The following is a 22378-nucleotide window of genomic DNA, read 5'->3' as shown; positions in this document are numbered from 1 at the left end:
CTGAGTCTGAAATTTGGAGTCAAAAAGGAAATGATGGGCGTTTTCCGATACAACATTTAACGATGCTAAATTTAGCAAAGCACTTACATTGCATCCTCCTTTTGCTTTTAAGTTCATCTTATAAGTGCATCAAATTGCTATTCTATCGTTCAATACTAGGTACATAGATGCATTTAAAATGTGTATGATGCACCAGAATGTAAAGGATAAACTATTAAAATAATTAGAATAATTTGATAGCATGTAATTTTTAGAAAATCATATCCATATGACAAGCATTAAAGATATATACCACGGCCATTAAATAATTGTTTTGAAATCTGAGAAAAAAGAAGTACTTGTCTTTTTTCTGTTTTATAATACCATTGCATGTCGTCGATAATGCAAAGTTTTTGTCTTCATGATAGTTTGTTATTAAAATATTTATTCTGAACTACCGATATATACGTGTATATAGTGCGAAGTATCCAATGACTTTCAGTTAGAAGAAGAAATTTGATTTCAGTTTACTTTTAATTGGTTTTAAAAAAAAGTTTTGGCGTAGCTATTTTTACTATTTAACAGTTCTTTCTGGAAAATAATTATTCAGGAATTCTCCCAATTTTTAATGTAATTATGAAAACGTTAGTTTATTTTAGAGGATAAATAGTAAACCATAGGGAAGCAGAAAAAAGGCTATATTTGATCTTGGGATTCGGTTTTGGTTAGCATATAGCATGTGGTTTTTCCACCATTTATTAAAAGCTCCAATATGTCTCTTTTTTGAAAGCTTTGAAATATTAGATCTTGAAATAGAAAATGTCAATATTATGTGTTTTCTATTTATTGCAGATGGAGTTAACTATTGTAAGATGTATGTAATTGAAAAATAAATCATAGATTTTAATCTCTCTATAAATCTAACAAAGAAAACTAGGGGTTCTGTTTGCATTGAGCTAATAAAAATGATACCCCCGCTTCCACTATGTTTCGACTATAAACATATATGTTTATAATGACAAAGGCCATATTTTGCTATGGAAGACCCGAAAAAAATGTCCAATCAAAATGTCAAATAGGAGGTTAACAATGTCATCATGTAAGAATAATTCTGTGAAAGTCTCATTAACAGGAGGAGTTGCTGATAAGACATGGATACCTCTTTCTTAAATATCATAGAATGAATGGCAGTTTTCATGCTTGCTTTTGGAAATTCAATATACATGTATGTGTCCTATATAAAAGTAAAATAGGAAGTGTACACTGGCAAAATGAAAGAGATTCTGTGATTCTCATTTCATTTTATACAGTAGTATAAAAGGAGTTGCGGATGAAAATTGTGTACCCAAGAATGTAATGGAAAGACGGACACCCCAATCACTATTAACCGTCCCACCCCCGTTTCAAGCGAAAGATATAGAAACCCAACATAAATTAACCTTTTCTTTCAAACTACAACGCATAACTAAAATTTGATGTTAATTACATCTCCTCATATATTTTACAATTTTGGTTATCTTTTAATTTATTTTAAGGTGACATAAATTCTGATTAAAGTTCTGAAATAAAATATATAAAGATTATATTGTTACCTAATGGTATGTAAAATTGAATACGACGACTTATAATGTAAAAAGGAAGTAACAGATTCTGTAAGACCTAACACATAATTTCAATACTCCAATTAACAGTTCCTTTCAACAAATGATAAATGTTTTAATTGGTACAAGTTCACTTAAATATTGTTCATATAGATAACTGTTATAATTACAAAAAAGTGAGACACCGGAATAACTGTTTCTATTAACAACTAGTTACCTTTCCCCCAGGATGCAGTTGGATAAGCCACTGGATATTTCTGGTAAATTATTCTTATAATCTTCAGTCAAGATAATATTTAAAAAAAAACAATTAAATTTTGGCATCTAGATTGTTTTGTACATAATATCAAAAATGAGAATTAGATATTGCTAATGTTTGTTTTACTCAACCATATTAATTTTATTAAACACAAAAATTTGTCCAACTTTTTTTTCTCAAAGAATTTTCTGTTATAAAATTAGGAATATTATTTATATGCATTATTTTTCACTTAATGATTCAAATGAGGAGCTTTCTTGTTCTAGAGGTTTTGCCATAATCACGTAATATTCCCTCTGTGAATTTGAACCATTTGAACTTCTTTTATCCTGATCGACCTTGCTTTCCATACCTATCGTCACTTCCTCTAAATGTTCACTTCCTTCCTCCTGTAAAGTGTGATAAACACCAGGTAAGCTCTTCGTCACATCGTCCGTTTCTATCGAGCGTTCAACAGTACTGTCCAACAAATCACTTGAATCTTGTTCTTCCTTTTGAAGAAATGGGACACGATGTTTATCAACTGGACTTTCATACACCGAACGTTGCTCACCTTCCGCAAAAGACTTTGCTTCCTTCTTGTTGTCATTGTTAGTATCTATAACATTTGTTTGTTTTCCAGTCGAAATGACCACATTTCCTGAATTAATCTTATAATCCCTGGCCAATGTGTGATATACTTGCGGTTTTTCACTTTTTTGCAAGCTTTCTTTCGCCTTCGTAGGTGCACTCTTTGTTGACAATTGTGATGATATGCTTCCGTTTTCGTAAGCACTAGTACTGCTTTTTGGACTTTCACTGTAGCGTTGTTCTGGGGAGTCGTCTGTAAGAAGGTTAGAAACGCCCTGTTGTATATCTCTTAACTGTGAGGGGCCCTGTAAAATATCATAGGGATTAAATTTTGATACTTTATTTGTTATTTCTTGATGTCCAAAAACTAACAACAGTTATTCAATAATGCATGTATTTTAAATTTAAAACTTCGCTTAAAAATATTTAAACAAGCAGATTAACAGATAAATTGTGTACAGTTTCTATCACGTTAAGAAATCAAAGTGCATAAAGTTAATAAGTGCAATAATTTTTCATAATATTGGATTTTAACTCTTAGACTTAAAATTGGAATCCAATTACTTGTTGCAAGGCGCACTTTTTGATGTGAACTTGGATTAACATTTGACTATTTACAATCTACAATTTCTTAGTATACATATTATTTACAAATTGTTAATATTGTTAATAAAGCGTTTTTTAATTTTAAACTTGAGAAAATCTCAATGTTGCATTTTAAAATTATTGAATAAATACATTTTTCGTATCCTGATTTTGACATCTTTCAAGAAAAGTTAACAAATACGATTTTGATTTTCAACTCGGGAATATTAAATTGATTTAAAAAAAAATAACAAGTTCAATGGTATTAGGTTTTATAGTTTTTATTAATGATTTAAGTCAGATCTAGCAATAAAATAGCTATATATGGTGCAGCGAGAACGAATATAAAGATCGTGTTAAAAACACAAATTTTCGTGGGATCAAATTTCGTTGAATTGTTTTTCAAAACGGTTTTTGGGGAATTTAAGGTAGGACAAAACACCCGTGGATTCTATTTCAGCCCATTTCTTAAAAAAGTACTGGAGGAAAAAAAAGAGTAATATTACTATACTGACAACAACGAATGATATCTGAAAGAAAAATAATAAGTTTTGGCAAATTTGCGTTATATTTTGTGAAAAAATCAGAGAATCCTATATATTGGTGATTTGGGAGCTTACATTTTGGAATGTGTTTACACTATCTAAGTGCAATAAACAAGCAAGTTACAGTCTGTTATAAAATGCAGTTCAACTTTTGTTCCATAAATAGTAGAGGGCTGATATTTGGACACATATATAAGGAGTCTCTATTCTTTATGTACTACACAGGTCAAGGTCATATCAAGAGGTCAAAGGTCAAATATTGTGACGTCATCTACTGAATCTTTTAGTTTTTTGCCATTTAATTTTTTTAAATCACCAAAATATCTGAAACCACCGGTACAATTTTCTTTATTTTTACACATTTTATTCTAGGACCCATTTGAATCATTCTGATAATTTTTTGTAAAAATTGAATTATACATTTTCTCTTTTGAAAACTTAAACTGTCGGATATTTACATGTGAATTTTCAGTTTCTGACACAATGTATGTTTTTTTACTTAATATTTTACCCACATTTTCCAGCATCAATGTGACTTACTGATTTAAAGTAACTAAAAGGTTATCTTTATTAAAAGTATTACACAAATTTGCAATAGATCAATAGAAAATTCTAAAATAAGGCTCATTCTCAAGTCGAATGTCTGATTTCACAAACCTCTTACAGGGGTCTGAAAGGCCATATTTCAGACTATGTGGGCAAAAAATGTGCGGTTGAATTTCTTTCATATCATATATAAAGAGAGATTCTGTATCCAAGAACAAAATATCAAAGTTTCAGAAAAATTGAATTTGAGGAAAAATTTGACCTATCTATTTGGTCCTACCTTAATAACGTTGTTTCAAAAGTAACTTTATTATATGATGGTGGTCTGCAAATCTTAGATTTAATTTTCTAATTTTAATTAATTTTGAATTGAGTTTTTCTGGAGATTATGTTTTTACATTTTTCAACTTTTTTAGCAAATAAAAAAAAACATAGTTATGATATCTCTCCTTTAAAATATCTTATAAAAACAAACTAATCACAGGTAGAAAATTTTAAAATATTAAAATAAAGCGTTGAAGGTACTCCGATCTTCAACCAGGAAGGATATCTCTTCAAAGATTGATGCTATAAAATTTAATTTTTTCATTCAGCAATTTATTTTTCAATGTGCTTCAAGGTTCTTTGAAGTTCTCAGAAAAGTCTAATAAAAAGTCGAAATTGTTACCCCATAAAAGTATTTTAAAATTACATATTTAAAGAAATTGAAGTTCATTTTAATCTAATCTTAGATACCTGTAATGTTTATTTACACGATATGAAATAAGAATGATTAATGGTGTTTTGTAATGAAAGGAAAATCTTTTTACACTAAAAAATGTAAAATAATTGAAGAAAATAGAAGAAATTTACGATTTTTATTCCTAAAATGTGCTTGTTGATTAATTTAAATTGAAAAAGGCTTAGTAGGTGTTCTTATTCGCATCTCCTGAAAATGTAAAAGATATTTACCAATTTTCCCTAAATAATATTATTAAATTTACAGATAAGGTTTGAAGAATTATTATGGGTACAAACACACTACTTTAAGAATTCAGAAAAAAAATTAAATGAGCATTTTCAATTAGACATTGCCTGATTTTCAGAACGTGAGGATTGGAGTACCTTAAAAGTTTATTTGGGAAAAAAAGTAAAATATAACTTAATACTAAGAAACAAACCGGAATATCGCTTATATCGTGGTACACAGTTTCCTCCTCTTTAGAATGAATGGACATTTTTCTTTCTGTCCCAGATAAAAGATGAACCTTCTGTTTGGAAAATGTTACTTCTCCAATATTTCTACAAAACAGGAACATCGTCAAACACATAATTTAAGCTCATTTAACTTTAATGAATTGATTGTTGTTGCATTAGTAATGAAAAGTACATTGACTTAATTGGATCGATCGATCGATCGATCGATCAAACGAACGAACGAACGAACGAGAGAGAGAGAGAGAGAGAGAGAGAGAGAGAGAGAGAGAGAGAGAGAGAGAGAGAGAGAGAGAGAGAGAGAGAGAGAGAGATGAACAACTAGATCTCCGTCTTCTGGAATATTTGATTTAGTGAAGCTCATAGATATAATAACTATTAACATTTTAATCAAATATAATATACCAACCTGCTACTTGTTTTACACTTGTTTAAAAGAAGACACGTGACGGACGTTAATAGAATCCCCACTAGAAGTCCGCCACTTCCACTTCCAATTGTAAAAAACAAACATCCCTTGTCTTCTGTTTTGTTCGTCTTTCTTACTGTATAATATTGCGTACAATTCTACTGAAGGAATAGCGTCTAATGCAAACGTTTTAATCTTCGTCTCAATATAATTACAATGTAGTTACAAATTATGAAATATATTGCTAACTTTTTGATATAAATTGGTATGCAATGATGTTTTAGTGTTGCAATGAAATAAAAAAAGAAACAATTATCAAGCAGGGCATACCCGGGTTTTTGAAAACATGAAAGGCGGGATCTGGTTTTCATGGAGAAATTCATATAAAGTTTTTTATAAAACGTGACAAAAATTATTTGATCATTCATAACAAAATAATCATAAAATTTAAGTACATACGGAAAGTATGCAGGAAATAGACTTGCAAAATAACATCTGACAGGGCTTTCAAAACCGAATCAAGCTTACTTACTTAGAATTCTTTCCTTTAATTTTCTTATTTCGTCAGTGGAACAATTCTCTAATTTACACTGCTTCATGTCACATTGTGTTGTTGGTATGTCATAAGCAAAGAGTCCAGACTTAGAAACTGCTGGGAATTCAGACAGTACCAGCGCCTCCGTATCTTTACAAAAACAATTTTAAAATTCAAACTTTTTTAAATATAGAGATTAGATAAGAATTATCCAAAACCTTTTTAATTAAAAAATGTTACCTGTTTGCTTTTCCTTATTTTCCGACATTTTCCCAGGGCAGTGAACAGAAAAACAATCTGAAAATACGAGATATAATATTTCATTCACTTTGAAATATGTCTGGGTCTATTCTTAAAGGATTATTCAAAGTTTTCTTTTGGATTTAACTTATTTCTTACTTTGAAAAAATAGGTTTTTTGTTCTTGTGACATTTCCCACGCAGTAGAATTTCAGATATGTCAGTTTGTCTTCACATATGGTCGTATTGATGGAGAAAATCATTTTTGTCCTACACAATCGTCGTTGGCTGGTGCCTTCTAATGTAATGTATTTCTGTATGGTTTCAAGTTTGATGTCTTCAAAAGAACACGATGCTGGCTTCTTATCATCAAGGTCCATGACATAAAAAGATATACCTGGTGAAAAGACTAAGATAAATGAAGGAATACTCTTGGTTGTCGCTTGAAAGCATTTTCACAACTTTACTTCAATGTTAAGACTTCTTGCCTTGATAAAAACCATTAACTCTGTCGTTGGTCATTTCAAAACAGGTCTCCTCCAGGTTGTCTGGACTTTTTTCATCAGTATGAATGAAGGAAAAACAGCTACAATTCAAAAAATCATAAAATCATTTGCATTTTACTATTTTTCCAGAATGTAGAAGAAAAGGCATTTCGTAACAATCTTAATGACATATTCATTACTTACTATAAATATCAAATTATCAAACAACCGATTTTTGGATTATCAAAAAAAATAATAATTTAAACAAAGTTAACCTTGTTCCATTTTGTGAATCAGCTTCACAAACAGTGAAAAATACAAATATCATCGCGAAGAACATATCTGCAGAAAATATTCACGGTAATATTCCGTCAGTGTCCCAGAAATTCAATGCATACTACTGACACAGTTGACGAAATGTTACCTTTTTATCTAATTTTGTGGTGAATCAATTTCCTGGTAGAAATAACTTCATGTAAAGACCCGACTGAATAAATGAGAACATCAATTTTATGAAATTAGGTTATTCCCTGTATCCCTTCAATTAATAAATTTTCACTTCCTGAAAAAATAACTTCTCAAAAGTTTCTCAATATTTTCAATTCAAGTGTTTTTGTTGGATTAATCGGAAGATCATTACTCATTCGCCATACTCTTAATCATTAAAATCCGTTTTTGAATATAGTATAAGGAAGCATTTAGACGCATAATGCCATAGCTTTCATACAAATATGTGTAATTTGAAAGCCTGAAGCCTAGGTAAAAGTTTATATAAAAGTTTAAAATATGATAATAACAAAAACAAAATTATTGTTGCTAGCAAATTCGCAATTGAAACAAGTTAAGATGTGTTTGTGAAACACTATGCGCCCGGTGGCAACAATTTTTTTAAAAAGCTTTTTTTAGCATAAATGTCACAGTCAAAGTCACAAGGTCATAATTTGGTGTCATTTGAAAGAGCTTAATTAGTTGTGTATGCATACCAACTATAAAGTCCCTATCTTTCAAAGTTAAAAAGTTATGGCGAAGGTTAAAGTTTGCAGATAAAAAGATATTTTTAAGATAAATGTCACAGTCAAGGTCACAAGGTCATTGGCCTTGGTATTATTTGAATGAGCTTAATTAGTAGATTGATTGATTGTATTCTATTTTACGTCCCTCTCCAGAATATTTCACTGATATGGAGACGTAACCATTGCCGGTGAAGAGCTGCATATTTGGGCCTATGCTCGGCACTTACGGCTTTTGAGCAGGGACGGAGCTTTTTCGTGCCACACTTGCTGTGACACGAAGCCCCAGTTTACACTGTCTTATCCGAAGGACCGCCCCATTTAGTCGCCTTTTACGACAAGCAAGGGGGTACTGAGGACCTATTTTAACCCGGATCCCCACGCATACAAAATATGAGGTCTTTATCTTTCATGGTTCAAAAGTTATGGCGAAGGTTAAAAAGCAAGAGCCATCTTATGCTTAAAATGACCCTGTACTTATATCAATTAATTAACTATTACCCTCCTTCCAATTTCATATATCAAAATAAAGTATACACGTGGTGCTTTCATTTTCTATAATAAAATTTCGTGTTGAAAATAAAGATATTACAAAACAGGTTTGAGAAATTGCAATGTTCTTGAAATATGCAGAAAACATGCATATTTGACTACCTTCAGCAAAGAAATAAAATATGAGCACAGCCCACGATCCCAAAAATAAAACGTGTTTTTGGATCTTCAGAAACAGAGCCTTCATTATGTATTTGCATATTTTGGATCAGAGGTTGTGCTCTATATGAAATATTGAAAAAATGCTTGAACTTTAAATCATTTTCAAATGAATTTGCAGGATATGAGGAAAATGACGCAGTTTAAAACGTCATAATGCATTGACTAGGTGGGAATTTACGTCATGTTTAATACATACGTGGTCCCCAGCATTCCAAGTGATAAATACTGCATTTGCAACCTAAACTGAGCGGTTTTGATTTTTCAGAAATTCTCAGGGCCAAATAAGGCCCAATGTGGCTCTTGCTCTTTTCAAACAAACAAACAAATAAACAACCAGACAGACAGGCAGACAGACAGACAGACATGACAAAAACAATATACGTCCTGGATCTATCAATCTGGGCGCATAAAAAACACGTATATTAATTTTTAAATGTTTTTCTGTTATTTTTCCCCGTAAATTTACTGAAAGCGAATCGCGGAAGTAAATAATAAGTGTCCACAGAAAAGCATCATTAAGTAGACAATTGAGATGTATATTGTAACGATTATATAAAAACAGAAAAAGTGAATGTCAAGTTACCTAGAATATTTCTTCCAAACATTCAAAAAATGAAAGCAACAATGTAAAAACAACACAGATAAAAACAGGACAACACGGATTCTACGAAAACACCAGCGCTGATGGGAGGTGCCAAAGGAGAATCAGTATCTTTCCTATTAAAAAGGTCTTACATATCTTTTTTTTTTATTTTTAACGGATAAGTAGGGAACATGTATCCATTGACAGTCAGTATACAAAGGATTTTGTATGATGGTACAATTATAAAATTTATAATTTGTAATAAATAACTATGTTTGTAATATTTGTATTTGGTGTAGCTATTTTCGCTATCAAACAGCTTTCATGTACAATAATATTCAAGAATTCTCCCAATTTTTCAATATAATTATGAAAACGTTATTTTATTTTTAATAATAATTAGTAAACCAAAGATAAAAACGGGCAATATTTGTTCTCGGGATTCGGTTTTGGTTGGCGTATAGCTTGTGCTTAAATGAACCATTTATTAAAAATTCAAAAATGTCTTTTTTCGAATTCAAAGCTTTGGAATATTAAATCTTGAAATAGAAAATGTCAATATTATGTGTTTTCTGTTTATTCTATCTATTGAAAATAGGGTTAACTATTGCATTAAAAAAATCATAGAAGTTTATCTTCCCAATCAATCTAAAATGAAAACAAGAGGTACTGTTAGCACTGAGCTCAAAAATGGTGCCCCCAAAAAGTGTCCGATCAAAAGTCTGATAGGAGGTACATAATGTCATCAACTAAGAATAAATCTGTGAAAGTCTCATCAATCGGAGGAGTTGGGCACTCCTCAATAAAATAGAAAGAATGACAGTGTACATGCTTTCTTTTGGAAATTCAAAATACATGTATGCATTCTTTTAAAAAGTAAAATAGGTAGATCCCACCGGCAAAATGTAAGAGATCCTGTGATTCTCAGTTGGATAAGAGGAGTTGCGGATAAAAGATGTGTATCCAAAAGTGTAATGGACACAGGGACACCCCCGTCTCTATAAACCCCGACACTTTTCAAACGGAGGGTATACAAATCCAACATAAATTAACCTTTTCATTCAAATTGCAATGCTTAACTAAAATTTTATTTTTAGTACATCTATTTATTTCTTAAACAATAAGTTAATATAGATTATTTAATTCTTTTTAAAAATTACATAAATTCTTATTAAAGTTGTTGAATGAAACATATGTGGATTATTTTGTTACCTAACGGTATGTAAAATTGACTACGACGAATTAAATGGTAAAAAGGAAGGAACAAAATCTATAAGATCTAACACATATTTAAATTTAATACTCCAATTAACAGTTCCTTTCATCAAATAATAATGTTGTAACATTTTCAAGTTCACTCAAAGATTTGTTCATATAGATTACTATTTTACAAAAAAGTGAGACATAGGAATAATTGATACTATGAACACCTAGTCACCTTTCCCCTAGGTTGCAGATGGATAAGCAACTGGATATTTCTGGCAAATTTTTCTTATAATCTTCAATCAAGATAATATAAAATTACATATACCATTAAATTTTTGCAACTGGCTTGTTTTGTACATAATATCAAAAATGAGAATTAATGCTAATATTTATTTTACACAACCATATTTGTACAAAATTCTGTCCAATTTTTCTCTCTCATAGAAATTTCTGTATTTCGCCAGGAATATTATTCATATGTATTATTTTTCACTTAATGATTCAGATGAGGAACTTTCTTGTTCTAGAGGTTTTGCCGTAATTACGCAATATTCCTTCTGTGAATTCGAACCATTCGAACTTATTTTATCTTGATCGGCATTGCTTTCCATACCTATCGTCACATCCCCTAAATGTTCACTTCCTTCCTCCTGTAAGGTGTGATAAACACCAGGTAAGGTTTTCTTCACGTCGCCCGTCTCTGACAAACGTTCAACAGTACTCTCCAATAAATAACTAGAGTCATGTTCTTCCTTTTGAAGAAATGAGACATGATGTTTATCGACGGGGCTTTCATACATCGAGGCCGAACATTGCCCACCTTCCTCAAAAGACGTTTCATTTTTGTAGTCATTGTCAGTATCTATAACATTTGTTTCTTTACCAGTCATTATGGCCACATTTCCTGAATTAACCTTATAATCCCTCGCTAATTTATGATAAATTTGGGGGGTTTCACGTTTTTTCAAGCTTTCTTTCTCCTTGGTAGGTGCACTCTTTGTTGACAATTGTGATGATATGCTTCCATTTTCGTAAGCACTGGTACTGCTTTTTGGACTTTCACTGTAGCGTTGTTCAGAGGAATCGTCTGTCAATAGGTTAGATACACCGTGTTGTATAGCTCTAACCTTTGATGGTCCCTGAGAAAAATAAAAATAAAGAAACAGATAGAAATAACTGAAAGCTTCAAAATACTTGAATCTTTTTCCTTTTGTTTCTCATTGTACAATAATTGCGGACTAAACGGAATATATGAATACACTTTGCATTCAGTAAGTGAATTATTATCGCTAGAACTAGACCTTGATTACTGGAAAAGAGTGCTTATATTTGTTTGTGTTATATGTGGTATTATCGAGTATGTCGATACAATTTCAAACCAAACCCTAAGACAGGTGTCAAAATGGATGCAAAAAACTAAATTTAAACACAAATGACAAAAATTAAAGTGCCCAAAGTAAACACTTATATCAATTGACCAGCAAAATTTACCTATTTGTTCAGTCGTCCGAAAAATAAATGAAATGCGTTGTCCGAAATATCACGTAACTAATTTTTTTCCTTGACAAAGGTAACCAAAATAAAAAAACAATATTCAATAAATACAAGTGACTAGATATATTTTGGAAATAAATGGTGATCGGAGTAATTGATGAATTTGTTAGTAAGCTTATGTCTAAATTCAGCCCACGAATTATCAATCCATAATAAGCTACCAAAACCTGTCTAATGTACGAAAGCCCAAAAGGCTCAATCGAGATTCAAGGTTCGAAATACGAGATTCGAAATTTCGAGTTTCGAAATTCAAGATCCAGATAAACCAATCAAAAGCTCTCAAAAGGCTCATTCGAGATTCAAGATTCGGAATACGAGATTCGAAATTACAATTACGAGATTCAACAAGGAAATTTAAATAATCATTGGATTTTTGATCAGCAAGATATACTTCAATTTATATTATGGCTTCTTAAATAAAATACATATATCAGGAATATATATATATTTTTGTATTGTCTCCCTTGTTTACGGGGTTGATGATCTATAAATAAATAAAGTTATGAATACGTGTCAAGTGTCTTAAGATTAACAAAAAACCCACCCCTACCCACCCCGCCTGCCTATTTTTCCAAACACACTAAAAGGCTTGAAACTTGAAAGACGTAGTATGATAAACAAAAATATGTATTTTTCAAAATGTAATCCTAATTTTATTTGTATTTTGTTTTAATACATAAAACATTTTTTTTGCATTATCATTTTAGCAAATGATCCATTTGTTATAAATATATTCACGATTTCTTGAGAATAAAAACGTAACAAAGGGAAGTAATAAAACGTTGTAACCGCTTTTGATTGGTTAGATTGGATCTTGAATTTCTAAACTCGAATTTCGAATCTCGTATTTCGAACCTTGAATCTCGAATGAGCCTTCTGGGCTTTCGTACTAATGATATTAAATGCACTTGTAATATACTTTAGAATTTTTTAAAATCAGAAAATCAGAAAACAACAAATAAACAGGCAAGGAAAACAAAAATATTAACCACTTTATGATAACGCATATATAACACTCGTCAGTGAATTTATCTTTTTAACTGATATGGGATTTTATTTTAAATATTAATGGTTCGTTCAAGAATATGAATGTATCTCTATGTAAAAACATTTGTATGCTTTGACTATTTAATGCTTAATCTGAATATGTAAACAATTTTCCCAAGAATGTCTATCAACTGAAAATTTAAGTAAACTGAGCGATATAAATCTCATTTCAGGAAATTAAAGCATAACCTGCCATATACATAGCGTTTACCAATGGTACTCTTTTTGTACTTCCCTTTCATGATTCATTGAGAAATTAAACATATTTCAAGTAAACATAACATTCGATTTTTTGAAAATCAGAAATAATGATTAATACTATACAAATTATAGCCTTTTGATGAGGTCAATCCCTCGATATATAGACCTTAGAGAAATCATATCGACCGAGCACGAATATATATCAAGGGATTGTGCCGAATCAAAAGGCTACAATTGTTTTATTATTTTTTATTAGTTAATAAGAAATGTCTTAAAATCCTTCTTTCTAATACTCAGTACCTTTCCATACAAGGCATTGTTATGTCATTGCATTATGACGTCACAGTAATGAAAACCTGCCGCAGTATCTGTTTTTAGAAACATCCAGTCTATAAAGACTATTGTGACGTTAGCACTATTGTTGCTTGACAGAAGAACGTTTCCAATTTTAGAAACAGCAGGTTTATAAATTTTTTAAAATAGAAAAATGAGGGGATTGCATCCAACCAATGTACAAATAAAATTAAATTATAATTTTTTAAAATAGAAACATCCAGTCCGTAACACATTTTATACTTGATCATGTAATCCAGTTTGAGCCAATCAGATTGTTGGTACAATAAAGAAAAATAATTTCTGTTAGTGTCTATATGATAAAAATTAATCTTTAAGGATCTAAATAAGATTTTTCGCCTCACTAGTCATTTTCTAGGACATCATAATACTAAGATTTATACAATTTTTGTAAATTTCTCTTATGGAGACAAATAATTAACATTCTAAATGTTGTATTTATACCATTACGGAATCGTATAAAATCATGATCTTTTAATTTCAAATACATGTACACATGTATTTAGCATTTTGTTTGTAGGATTTCTTTGTTGTACCAATAATAGAAATCAACCTAAAAATTTGGTACATCAATTCAGAATTAGTTTTCATTTTATCTGTGAAGAACAGAAGCAATTTTAGATAAAAACTCATTTTTTTTTACCCATGCTTTAACAACGATATTTCATATCCTTCTTAGTTCAACTTGCTATGCATATTAATATTTATCATTTTACTTACTGAACAAAGAGTCTGTTTCATAAAAAATAATGAAACTCATATATAAGATTAGTAATTTTAATTAAGAAGCATGACTAACCGCTACATCGGAGATATCATGATACACAGTTTCGCCCTCCTTTGAGTGAATGGACATTTTCCGTTCCGTCTCAGACAACAGTTGAACGTTGCCTTTGGAAAAAGACACAACACCAAAATTTCTAGAAATCAGAGAGAATCGTATTATAGTACAACTTATTCTGTCCTTAATTTAATAAATTGTGAAAGAAATTATTAGAGGCGCGCGCAAGAGAGAGAGAGAGAGAGAGAGAGAGAGAGAGAGAGAGAGAGAGAGAGAGAGAGAGAGAGAGAGAGAGAGAGAGAGAGAGAGAGAAACTGTTTAAAACTGCTTTGAAGTCAGAGGTCATGACTTATGTTACAATGAATATTTAATCTTTTGAAAAAGGTTCATATAAAATAAAATTTACACACCTATAATTCTTCTTGTATTTATTAAGAATAATGCACACGATAGATGTTACTAAACTTCCGACCAGCAGTCCACCACATCCACTTCCGATTGCATAAAGCATGTATTGGATGTCTTTAGCTTGCATTGGCGTGTGTTCTATTCAAATGTATTAGTCTATTTCAATTGTGAGCAGTGAACGTTTAAAAAAATACTGTTTAAATTCTGATTTACCAATTTAATTCTATCAGCTCTGAAACATATCAGTTGACAAAATAAAGGTATAGTGCCAGTTACTTTGAATTCAAGATCTAATTGTAACCTATTGATAATTTCAGTTTTTTTTAAAAAAAATAATAGAAACGCCTTTAATTATCAGAAACATACTATTTTTACCTGCACTTGCAAAATGGTTAAAAAATACCTACGGGTTAAAAATTAAAAGCAGAATTACAACCAATTAACCTTAAAAAGTAAAGTTGTCAATAAAAGGTATCTTTAAGTACCAGGTGTGGTCACCGAAAAGTTGTTTAACTGATTGGCAGAACAATTCACTGGTTTGCACTGCCTCATGTTACAATGTGCTGTTGGTATGTCATAAGCAGGAAGTCCAAACGTAGATAGATTTGGCAAAGGAAGTTCAGATATCATCAATGCCCCTTGAGCTTTATCTATGGAATTTAACAAGAAAAATATCATTATCAAAGAATTATAAAGAATATTTCATCTAAAAAAATTTTAAAAATGGCGAGGAATGCTTTACCTTTTGAATTTTCTTCACTCTTCATATTTTTATCTAGACAACGTGTACTTCCACACTCTAAAAGTATAGAAATGAAAATATTTAATTTGCTTTAGTTATGAAATCTTTCGATCTAATAATGTCCACCGGTAGTTAGTTGATTTATAAAAAAAAACGTGAGGAATTTACTCTGTAGAATTCGCTTATATGCACGTCGTCTTACTTTGAAAAAATATGCTTTTTCTTGTTTGACGGTTTTCATCACAGGAGAATTTAAGATGTCTAATTGTTTTTTCGCACATGGTGGTATTGATGGAGAAAACCATCTTTGTTCTACACAGTCTTCGTTGACCGGTTCCATCAATTATGTATTTTTGCATTGTCTCAAGTTTGAGGTCCATAAAAGAACACGAAGAGTCGTTGGTCAGATTCTTTATGTATAGATTTATACCTAAATAAAAATAAAACTCTAGTAGAAGTAGACATATTGATAGCACTCCTCATTTATAACATTTTCCATCAGTATCTAATTGTCAAATGGATTTTAAAATTTCTCACCTCCATAGAGTATATTAACATTGCTTCTGGACATTTCAAAACAGGAATCCTCCACATCCCGTGGACTTGTATTATTTGTATGTATGAAGGTGAAACAGCTGCAATTTATTAGATTTAAGTAATCATGCATGATATGTACAATCAGAACACTGGTATTTCGGTTTAACAATGGCAATTTCATAGTAGATGTATAATATTGTACATTTATAATAGGCGCTAAACTTTGATCAGATGAACTGTAAAACTCTATCTGTGCGCCTGATTTAACTATGATTATTATTACGTCACAATCATTATGTTTAACGTTGCCTACATAACGTCACGAGAATGACGTCATAATGTAACTTGTTTACAATTTCAAATCTACTGATGAGCCCGCATGGGGCGAAAGCGCTTTATATAAAAGTTTGAGTTTATCATTTGAATTTGGATTTTATATATATATATATATATATATATATATATATATATATATATATATATATATATATATATATATATATATATATATATATATATATATATCCCATGAAAAAAAGTCAGAAATCACAAATCTCGAAAATTATTTTTACTGTTAGGGCTTTCTGCCTAATGGCTCTTCAGACAGTTAAAAGTATATATATAATTTACAAAGACAAAAAAAGAATATTCTGTTTATACTGTATAGTTTACCTTGAATTCCCCTGAAAGTCAGCTTCACAAATAGAGAACAATAAATGTATTGTCGCCAATAGAACATCTGTGAAAAGCGTAACATGATTGTAAAGACTTTTCCTGCCATATTTAACTACATTTGTAAGAATAGATTCTAGTTATATTTTTAACAAAAATAAACACTGTGAAAGCATAAATATTCGTAGGAATTTTAGTTTAATTTATTGTTTACAATCAGCATTGATATTCAATCCCATACGAATGTTTATATGACTGAAACTGAAATAGTTTTTCTTTTAACACAAAAAAGCTTGTAAATGTCCATTGATCTTATAAATTTGACAAATAATATGTTGACGGTGCGACCGTTAGAGCGAGCGCAAACTCTTCTATTGTTTTAAATGAGATCGGGCTCGTCAAACCGCATTTGACATTTGGTGCGTCTAGACTCTGACGTCACATGACGTCGTATGTAATTTGCAAATCAAGAAAAAACCTGAACAGTGCTGAAAGTTAATGAAGAACGTTTCGTTTACTAGGGCCTATTTATTTTCAATATGTATCCATTCAATCAAGGAGAGTAAAGTTTTTGATGAACAATGCTGTTATTCTCGCGAGAACGTAGCTAAAGCAAGCGATGCATTTTGGGTCCAAATTACTGCATCAAAAAATTCTATCGAATGAATGTGCAGTAGTCCGAATTTTCTCTTCGCACAGGCGTTGCTTTAAGAGCTCGCAGTGACGAGCGTTGCTTCGAGACGCTCGCTGCGCTCGCTTTAATTTAAAACTTATAATATAAATATTGAAAAATTAGAATTAGAATTAGAACTGACACTTTAAGATACATTTCAAACAACTTTCAAGAAGGCTATCAAATTGAAACAGGTTTTTTTACATCCCTAGTTAATCACCGTGCATTAAAATAATATTTTAGAATTAACATTTGTAAATTGTCGACAAAAAGAACCGGTTCTTCGGATCATAACGTATAAACCGAGGCACCATGTTGCAGGAGGTACTAACACGAAAAATGTTCCTCACTGCTAAATGGCCCTGAGTGACGGTACAAGACACAATTTGTAGCTCTTTACCGGCAAGTGGTGGCGTCTCCATATGAGTGAAAAATTCTCAAGGGACGTTCAACAACATACAATCAATCAACAAATAAAAATTATAAAACGAATTAATTTCAAACATGACATTTACATGATATTTATATTAAGATTTTAAATATCAATACTTACGATGTAAATTGAATTTAATCGACATAAATTCAGTTTTTGCAATTGCCAAAGCTACAGAAATATACAATCTTAAGGTTAACTCAAAGATGTTATCCTCAACCAAGTAATGAAATACTGACATAATAAACACAATGAGTACCCTTTTATTCCGTATTTATGAGTAATTAATTTCCTGGGAATCAATATCATGTCATGATCAATTTTGGTGAATAGGGATATTTTTGTGAGAACCGGGGTTATTCCTTGAATTTATGCATGTAATGTTTTTCCAAATACCAGAAATGTTAATTAAGGAAATTTCTTGATACATAGTTTTCAATGTTTTGTTAGCTGTTCAATAAGTATTTACTTATTATTAATACTACAGGTCATCGAGATATATTTTTAAATTCAGTATTTTGCCATTGAAAATTAAAATAGAGCATTTCATCAATTTAATACATGGAAAGCAGGCAAAAAGTTATGAAACATTAACCACATTCTCATCTAACTGTGTTTTAAATTAGTTTTAGAGAAATATTGATCAACCATTCTCTGTGTTAATGTTCAATTTTCAATATTTATATATATAATCTTTTGTGAGAACATCCAAAATTGAAGAGAAAGGGGCTTGTGAATCTTTTTTTATTTTAAAGTATAAAAACCTAATAATTTAAAATGAAATATGTTTATTGTTTGTAATGTCAGTGTAAATTAAGAATAATGTCTGTATGTAGCCCTGTATTCGGAAACGTATAACCGCCTCGTGTTGTTGTTTAAGAACGCGATATTATGATATTAAAATGTTGTCAAATACAGTTACTATAAGGTTCGGCGATAAAATTATGACAACAATCTCTGATGAATGCTACTTTTCTGATATGTTTTAGACGACTTATACGCTTTGATATATCCAAGTTGAATTCCTTAATGTCGCACATAAAATAATGTGTAAACATTATGTCGCTAAAATTAGATATCGCAGACATCAGTGCAATATAACATATATGAAGACTTCGCTAAGACGACTCGATTTAATCAAAGAGAAAAATTCAACGAAATTCGAACGACTAACAACGTCAGATTTATACAAGATACAAGATATAAGTCCAATGTGGGCCCTTGGAGGAGTAAAAAGATTTACATACAAAAGAAGGAGGAGGATCCATTTGATAGAACAAACATGATCTTACATATAATAAGAGCAGTTGATAAAAATGTACTAGTATATAAGAGATATACTGAAAATACATACATGTATTGTATATGTGTTAATAAAATAATATTATAGTCAAAGGCAAGAAACTGGAAAAAAGTACATATAAGCATATAAAATATCCTCAAGTAAGGTAGATCATCAAGGAATCTAGCAATAGATCGAAGGATGTCAGGGTCTTATAATTAGATATGCGCCAATAAAATTGATAATCATAAGAAAGAGACTGAAAATTTACTCTATATTTTACAATTATTTGTAGATTGATAAATAGAATGAAATAATTTGCATTTTTTTCCTTTTTCTTTTTCTCATTAGTTAGTGCTGTCAAAAATTTTTCCCCAATCATGTTATGAATCATTTAGTAAATTCAGATTTATGTTATTATTTATGCAATCATATACATTTTATGAAGTTGCTCTTTGAGTACATTTAAAAAAAAGCATATACAATAAGGATTATAACACTGTAAAAACTGCAAATTTCGTTTTGTTTATTCTGAAATTTTAAATTTTTATTTCTAAAAATAATATTTTTTTTAAATAATCAATTTCGGAGAAGAAAATTCGGGCACGTAGCAACAGTTTTCAAAGAGTGCCCCGAGTCATAAGAAAAGCACACAATCAGAAAAAAGATTACGGGCCTGTAATTAGTGCTATAACAATTTTAATTATTTTATTTAAATCAGACATCAATGCAATGCAATACGTTATATTAATAAATCTGATGTTACAAGTCGTTCGCATTTTGCTGAATTTTCTCTTTGATTTAATCTGGTCGTCTACGCGAAGTCTTCATATATGTAATATTGCACTAATGTCTGCGATATTAAATTTTAGCGGCTTAATTATTACACATTATTTTATGTGCGACATTTAGAAATTCAACTTTGATATATCAAAGTGTATAAATTGTCTTAAACAATTCAGGAAATCGTTATTCATCAGAGATTGTTGTTATAGTTATATCGCCAAACATTGAATCAATTGTATTTGACAACATTTTTATATCATACTATCATGTTCTAAAACAACAACACGAGGCGGTTATACGTTTCCGTACCTATATAATAATTTTTGTTAATTGATATTTACAGACATACTAGTAGTCGAATTTTATCAGCTTTTGCATGCTTTTTTTTTTAGCGCAGTACTGTTAAGGCTAGAAAAAGGGGGCGGGGCCTAATTTATACGGGAAAAGTTAACTGTGATGTCACACCCAAAATACGACTTTTATGCATTCCTCATATTACCCAAAAATGAAATAATTTGCAACTTTAAACTGTATTAGCATTATAAACAACAATAAAACTTATCAATGCATTAATAAAAGTCGCTAGTTAAATCCCATATAGCTGGTTTTAAACAAATCACTGATCTCGATGAACTTGTCAATCATGACGTCATTTTGGTAAAAATGACGTATTTCATGTGCTGTGAGAGGCAGATTTGGGAATTTTTTAACAATGAAAAATGCGTTTTATTATAAAACAGAATATTATTTACAGGTTTTTAATAGGTTAATAATACCAATATATATCATTTGTTTAGTGCGATTATTCATTTACTATCGAAAGAATGTATTTAGATAATGCTACCGTGTTTTTATGTTCAGGTTAGGTATATTTTACATCGAGGTGCCTCATTAAATCGCTCTTTCGCAAGGGCATACACTAAATAAATCTTGACCATTTTTTGAATATAAATAGAGGATATGTTCCTTAACTTGAAAAGTGCTGCTGCTTTCTTTAAATGGAGAGCATGACTTTATCAGTACACAAAATATTTCGTAAAAGTCAAACATATTTCGACATTGGCCTATTTACTTGATATTTTAACTATTAAAACGCTGATTTTATTCAAAGCAGCAGCACTTTCCAAAAAGTACAAAATATGCAGAAACAATTAATAGTTTGAATTTTTAATTTCAACTAGGGTATGCCCTTGCGATATTGAAATTTTTTTTTGACCTACATTCCGTGTACTTACTATGCATTCACCACGTGACTGTCCATCGATGGGACTAAACTCCATACAGTACAAAGTAGATTATACTATGCTATTTCCATAAGTATTTAAGTTCTTTGATAATAGAACAGCTGAATAAAAATAAATTCAGTTTTAAAAACAATGCCTGTTTTTGCACTTCTGTTTTCCGTTGATTTCTCGTAGTAAGCCTTAACAGTGCTGCGAGTTTAATCATTGTTTTAAACTTTAGGCTCTTATAGAGAATGTCTTGGAAGTGACATCAGAGTTATCAGTGGAAAATTGGAAAATCAAGATTAATTCAATAAAAACTATGCCAATTAAAATATCATCAAACTAAAGGTACTTTGAGTACTAAGCTCATGAAATGATACGCCGAATCCAAAATAATTATAATGACAAAGTCCATGTTTTTTCTCTGAGAGATCTGAAATAAGTGTCAGATGAGAAAGTAAAAGGTACGCAATGAGATGAAACAGAATCTGTGAAAGTCTCATTTAATTTCATGCAGTGCTATATCCCTAACAACAATAACAAAAAAGCTCTAGTTAACTATAGTTTACTATGATTAACAACATCTATTGTTTAGTATAATTAACTGTAGTTAAGTATATTTAACTATATTAACTATACTTAACTATAGTAAATCAAAGTGTCATAGTTTTCGCCAGTTTTTCAAAGTTCAAAGTGATCACTATAGTAAACCAACGTTTTCAAAGTATCAAAGTTATAGCAATTGTTAACTGTAGCAAACTATAGTTAACTATAGTTTTTTGTTAAGGATATACGAGAAGGAGCGAATAAGAGATGAGTTCCCAAATCGTAACAAACTGATGGGCATTCCAATCACTATATACCCTCACATTTTAAATAAAAAAAATTAGCTATATCAATATATACTTGTGGTTTACGAGAGTACATTAACCCCGAGGAGCAGATGTCGAATTAATGTGTTTCCACGATTTCATTTCTAAATGATATTCCCCAAATCAAAACAAAAAAAAGGGAAAAAAAGAGAAGAATATGCATTTAGGAAGATAACAATAGAGCTGACGATGAATCATTTCAAATAAAGTAAGATCTTGGCAGACTTTTTTTTTCAAATTCATCTTCTAACGATAGGAACAACCCCCCACCCCGCTAAATATATAACAGTATAGGCATAAAAATAGGACCAGCGGCCTGTCTTTTGAACAAATTCACTTTCAGTATTAAG

General features: G+C 30.6%; 1 protein-coding gene across 1 annotated transcript in view; it reads right to left on the bottom strand.

The window, feature by feature from the left end:
- Positions 1–1714: 1714 nt before the first annotated feature.
- Positions 1715–22378, bottom strand: part of LOC134258062 (uncharacterized) — a 32416-nt gene continuing 11752 nt past the window's right edge. The window contains exons 6-20 of the mRNA XM_062740622.1: positions 16757–16823; positions 16085–16182; positions 15750–15977; positions 15548–15604; positions 15291–15455; positions 14808–14943; positions 14416–14536; positions 10944–11599; positions 6963–7048; positions 6623–6871; positions 6464–6520; positions 6221–6373; positions 5689–5824; positions 5246–5366; positions 1715–2714 (exon numbers count right to left, since the gene is read on the bottom strand). Of these exons, the coding sequence (XP_062596606.1) occupies positions 2061–2714; positions 5246–5366; positions 5689–5824; positions 6221–6373; positions 6464–6520; positions 6623–6871; positions 6963–7048; positions 10944–11599; positions 14416–14536; positions 14808–14943; positions 15291–15455; positions 15548–15604; positions 15750–15977; positions 16085–16182; positions 16757–16823 (2984 nt within the window). The 3' untranslated portion in view covers positions 1715–2060. The remainder of the gene's footprint in view (positions 2715–5245; positions 5367–5688; positions 5825–6220; positions 6374–6463; positions 6521–6622; positions 6872–6962; positions 7049–10943; positions 11600–14415; positions 14537–14807; positions 14944–15290; positions 15456–15547; positions 15605–15749; positions 15978–16084; positions 16183–16756; positions 16824–22378) is intronic.

Source organism: Saccostrea cucullata, unplaced genomic scaffold (genome assembly GCF_032062105.1).
Source record: "Saccostrea cucullata isolate Sc308-1 unplaced genomic scaffold, CSIRO_AGI_Scuc_v1 ctg857, whole genome shotgun sequence".
Classification (NCBI taxonomy): Eukaryota; Metazoa; Mollusca; class Bivalvia; order Ostreida; family Ostreidae; genus Saccostrea; species Saccostrea cuccullata.
Note: the sequence above shows the minus strand (reverse complement) of the source record. Positions and strands in the feature narration are given on the sequence as shown.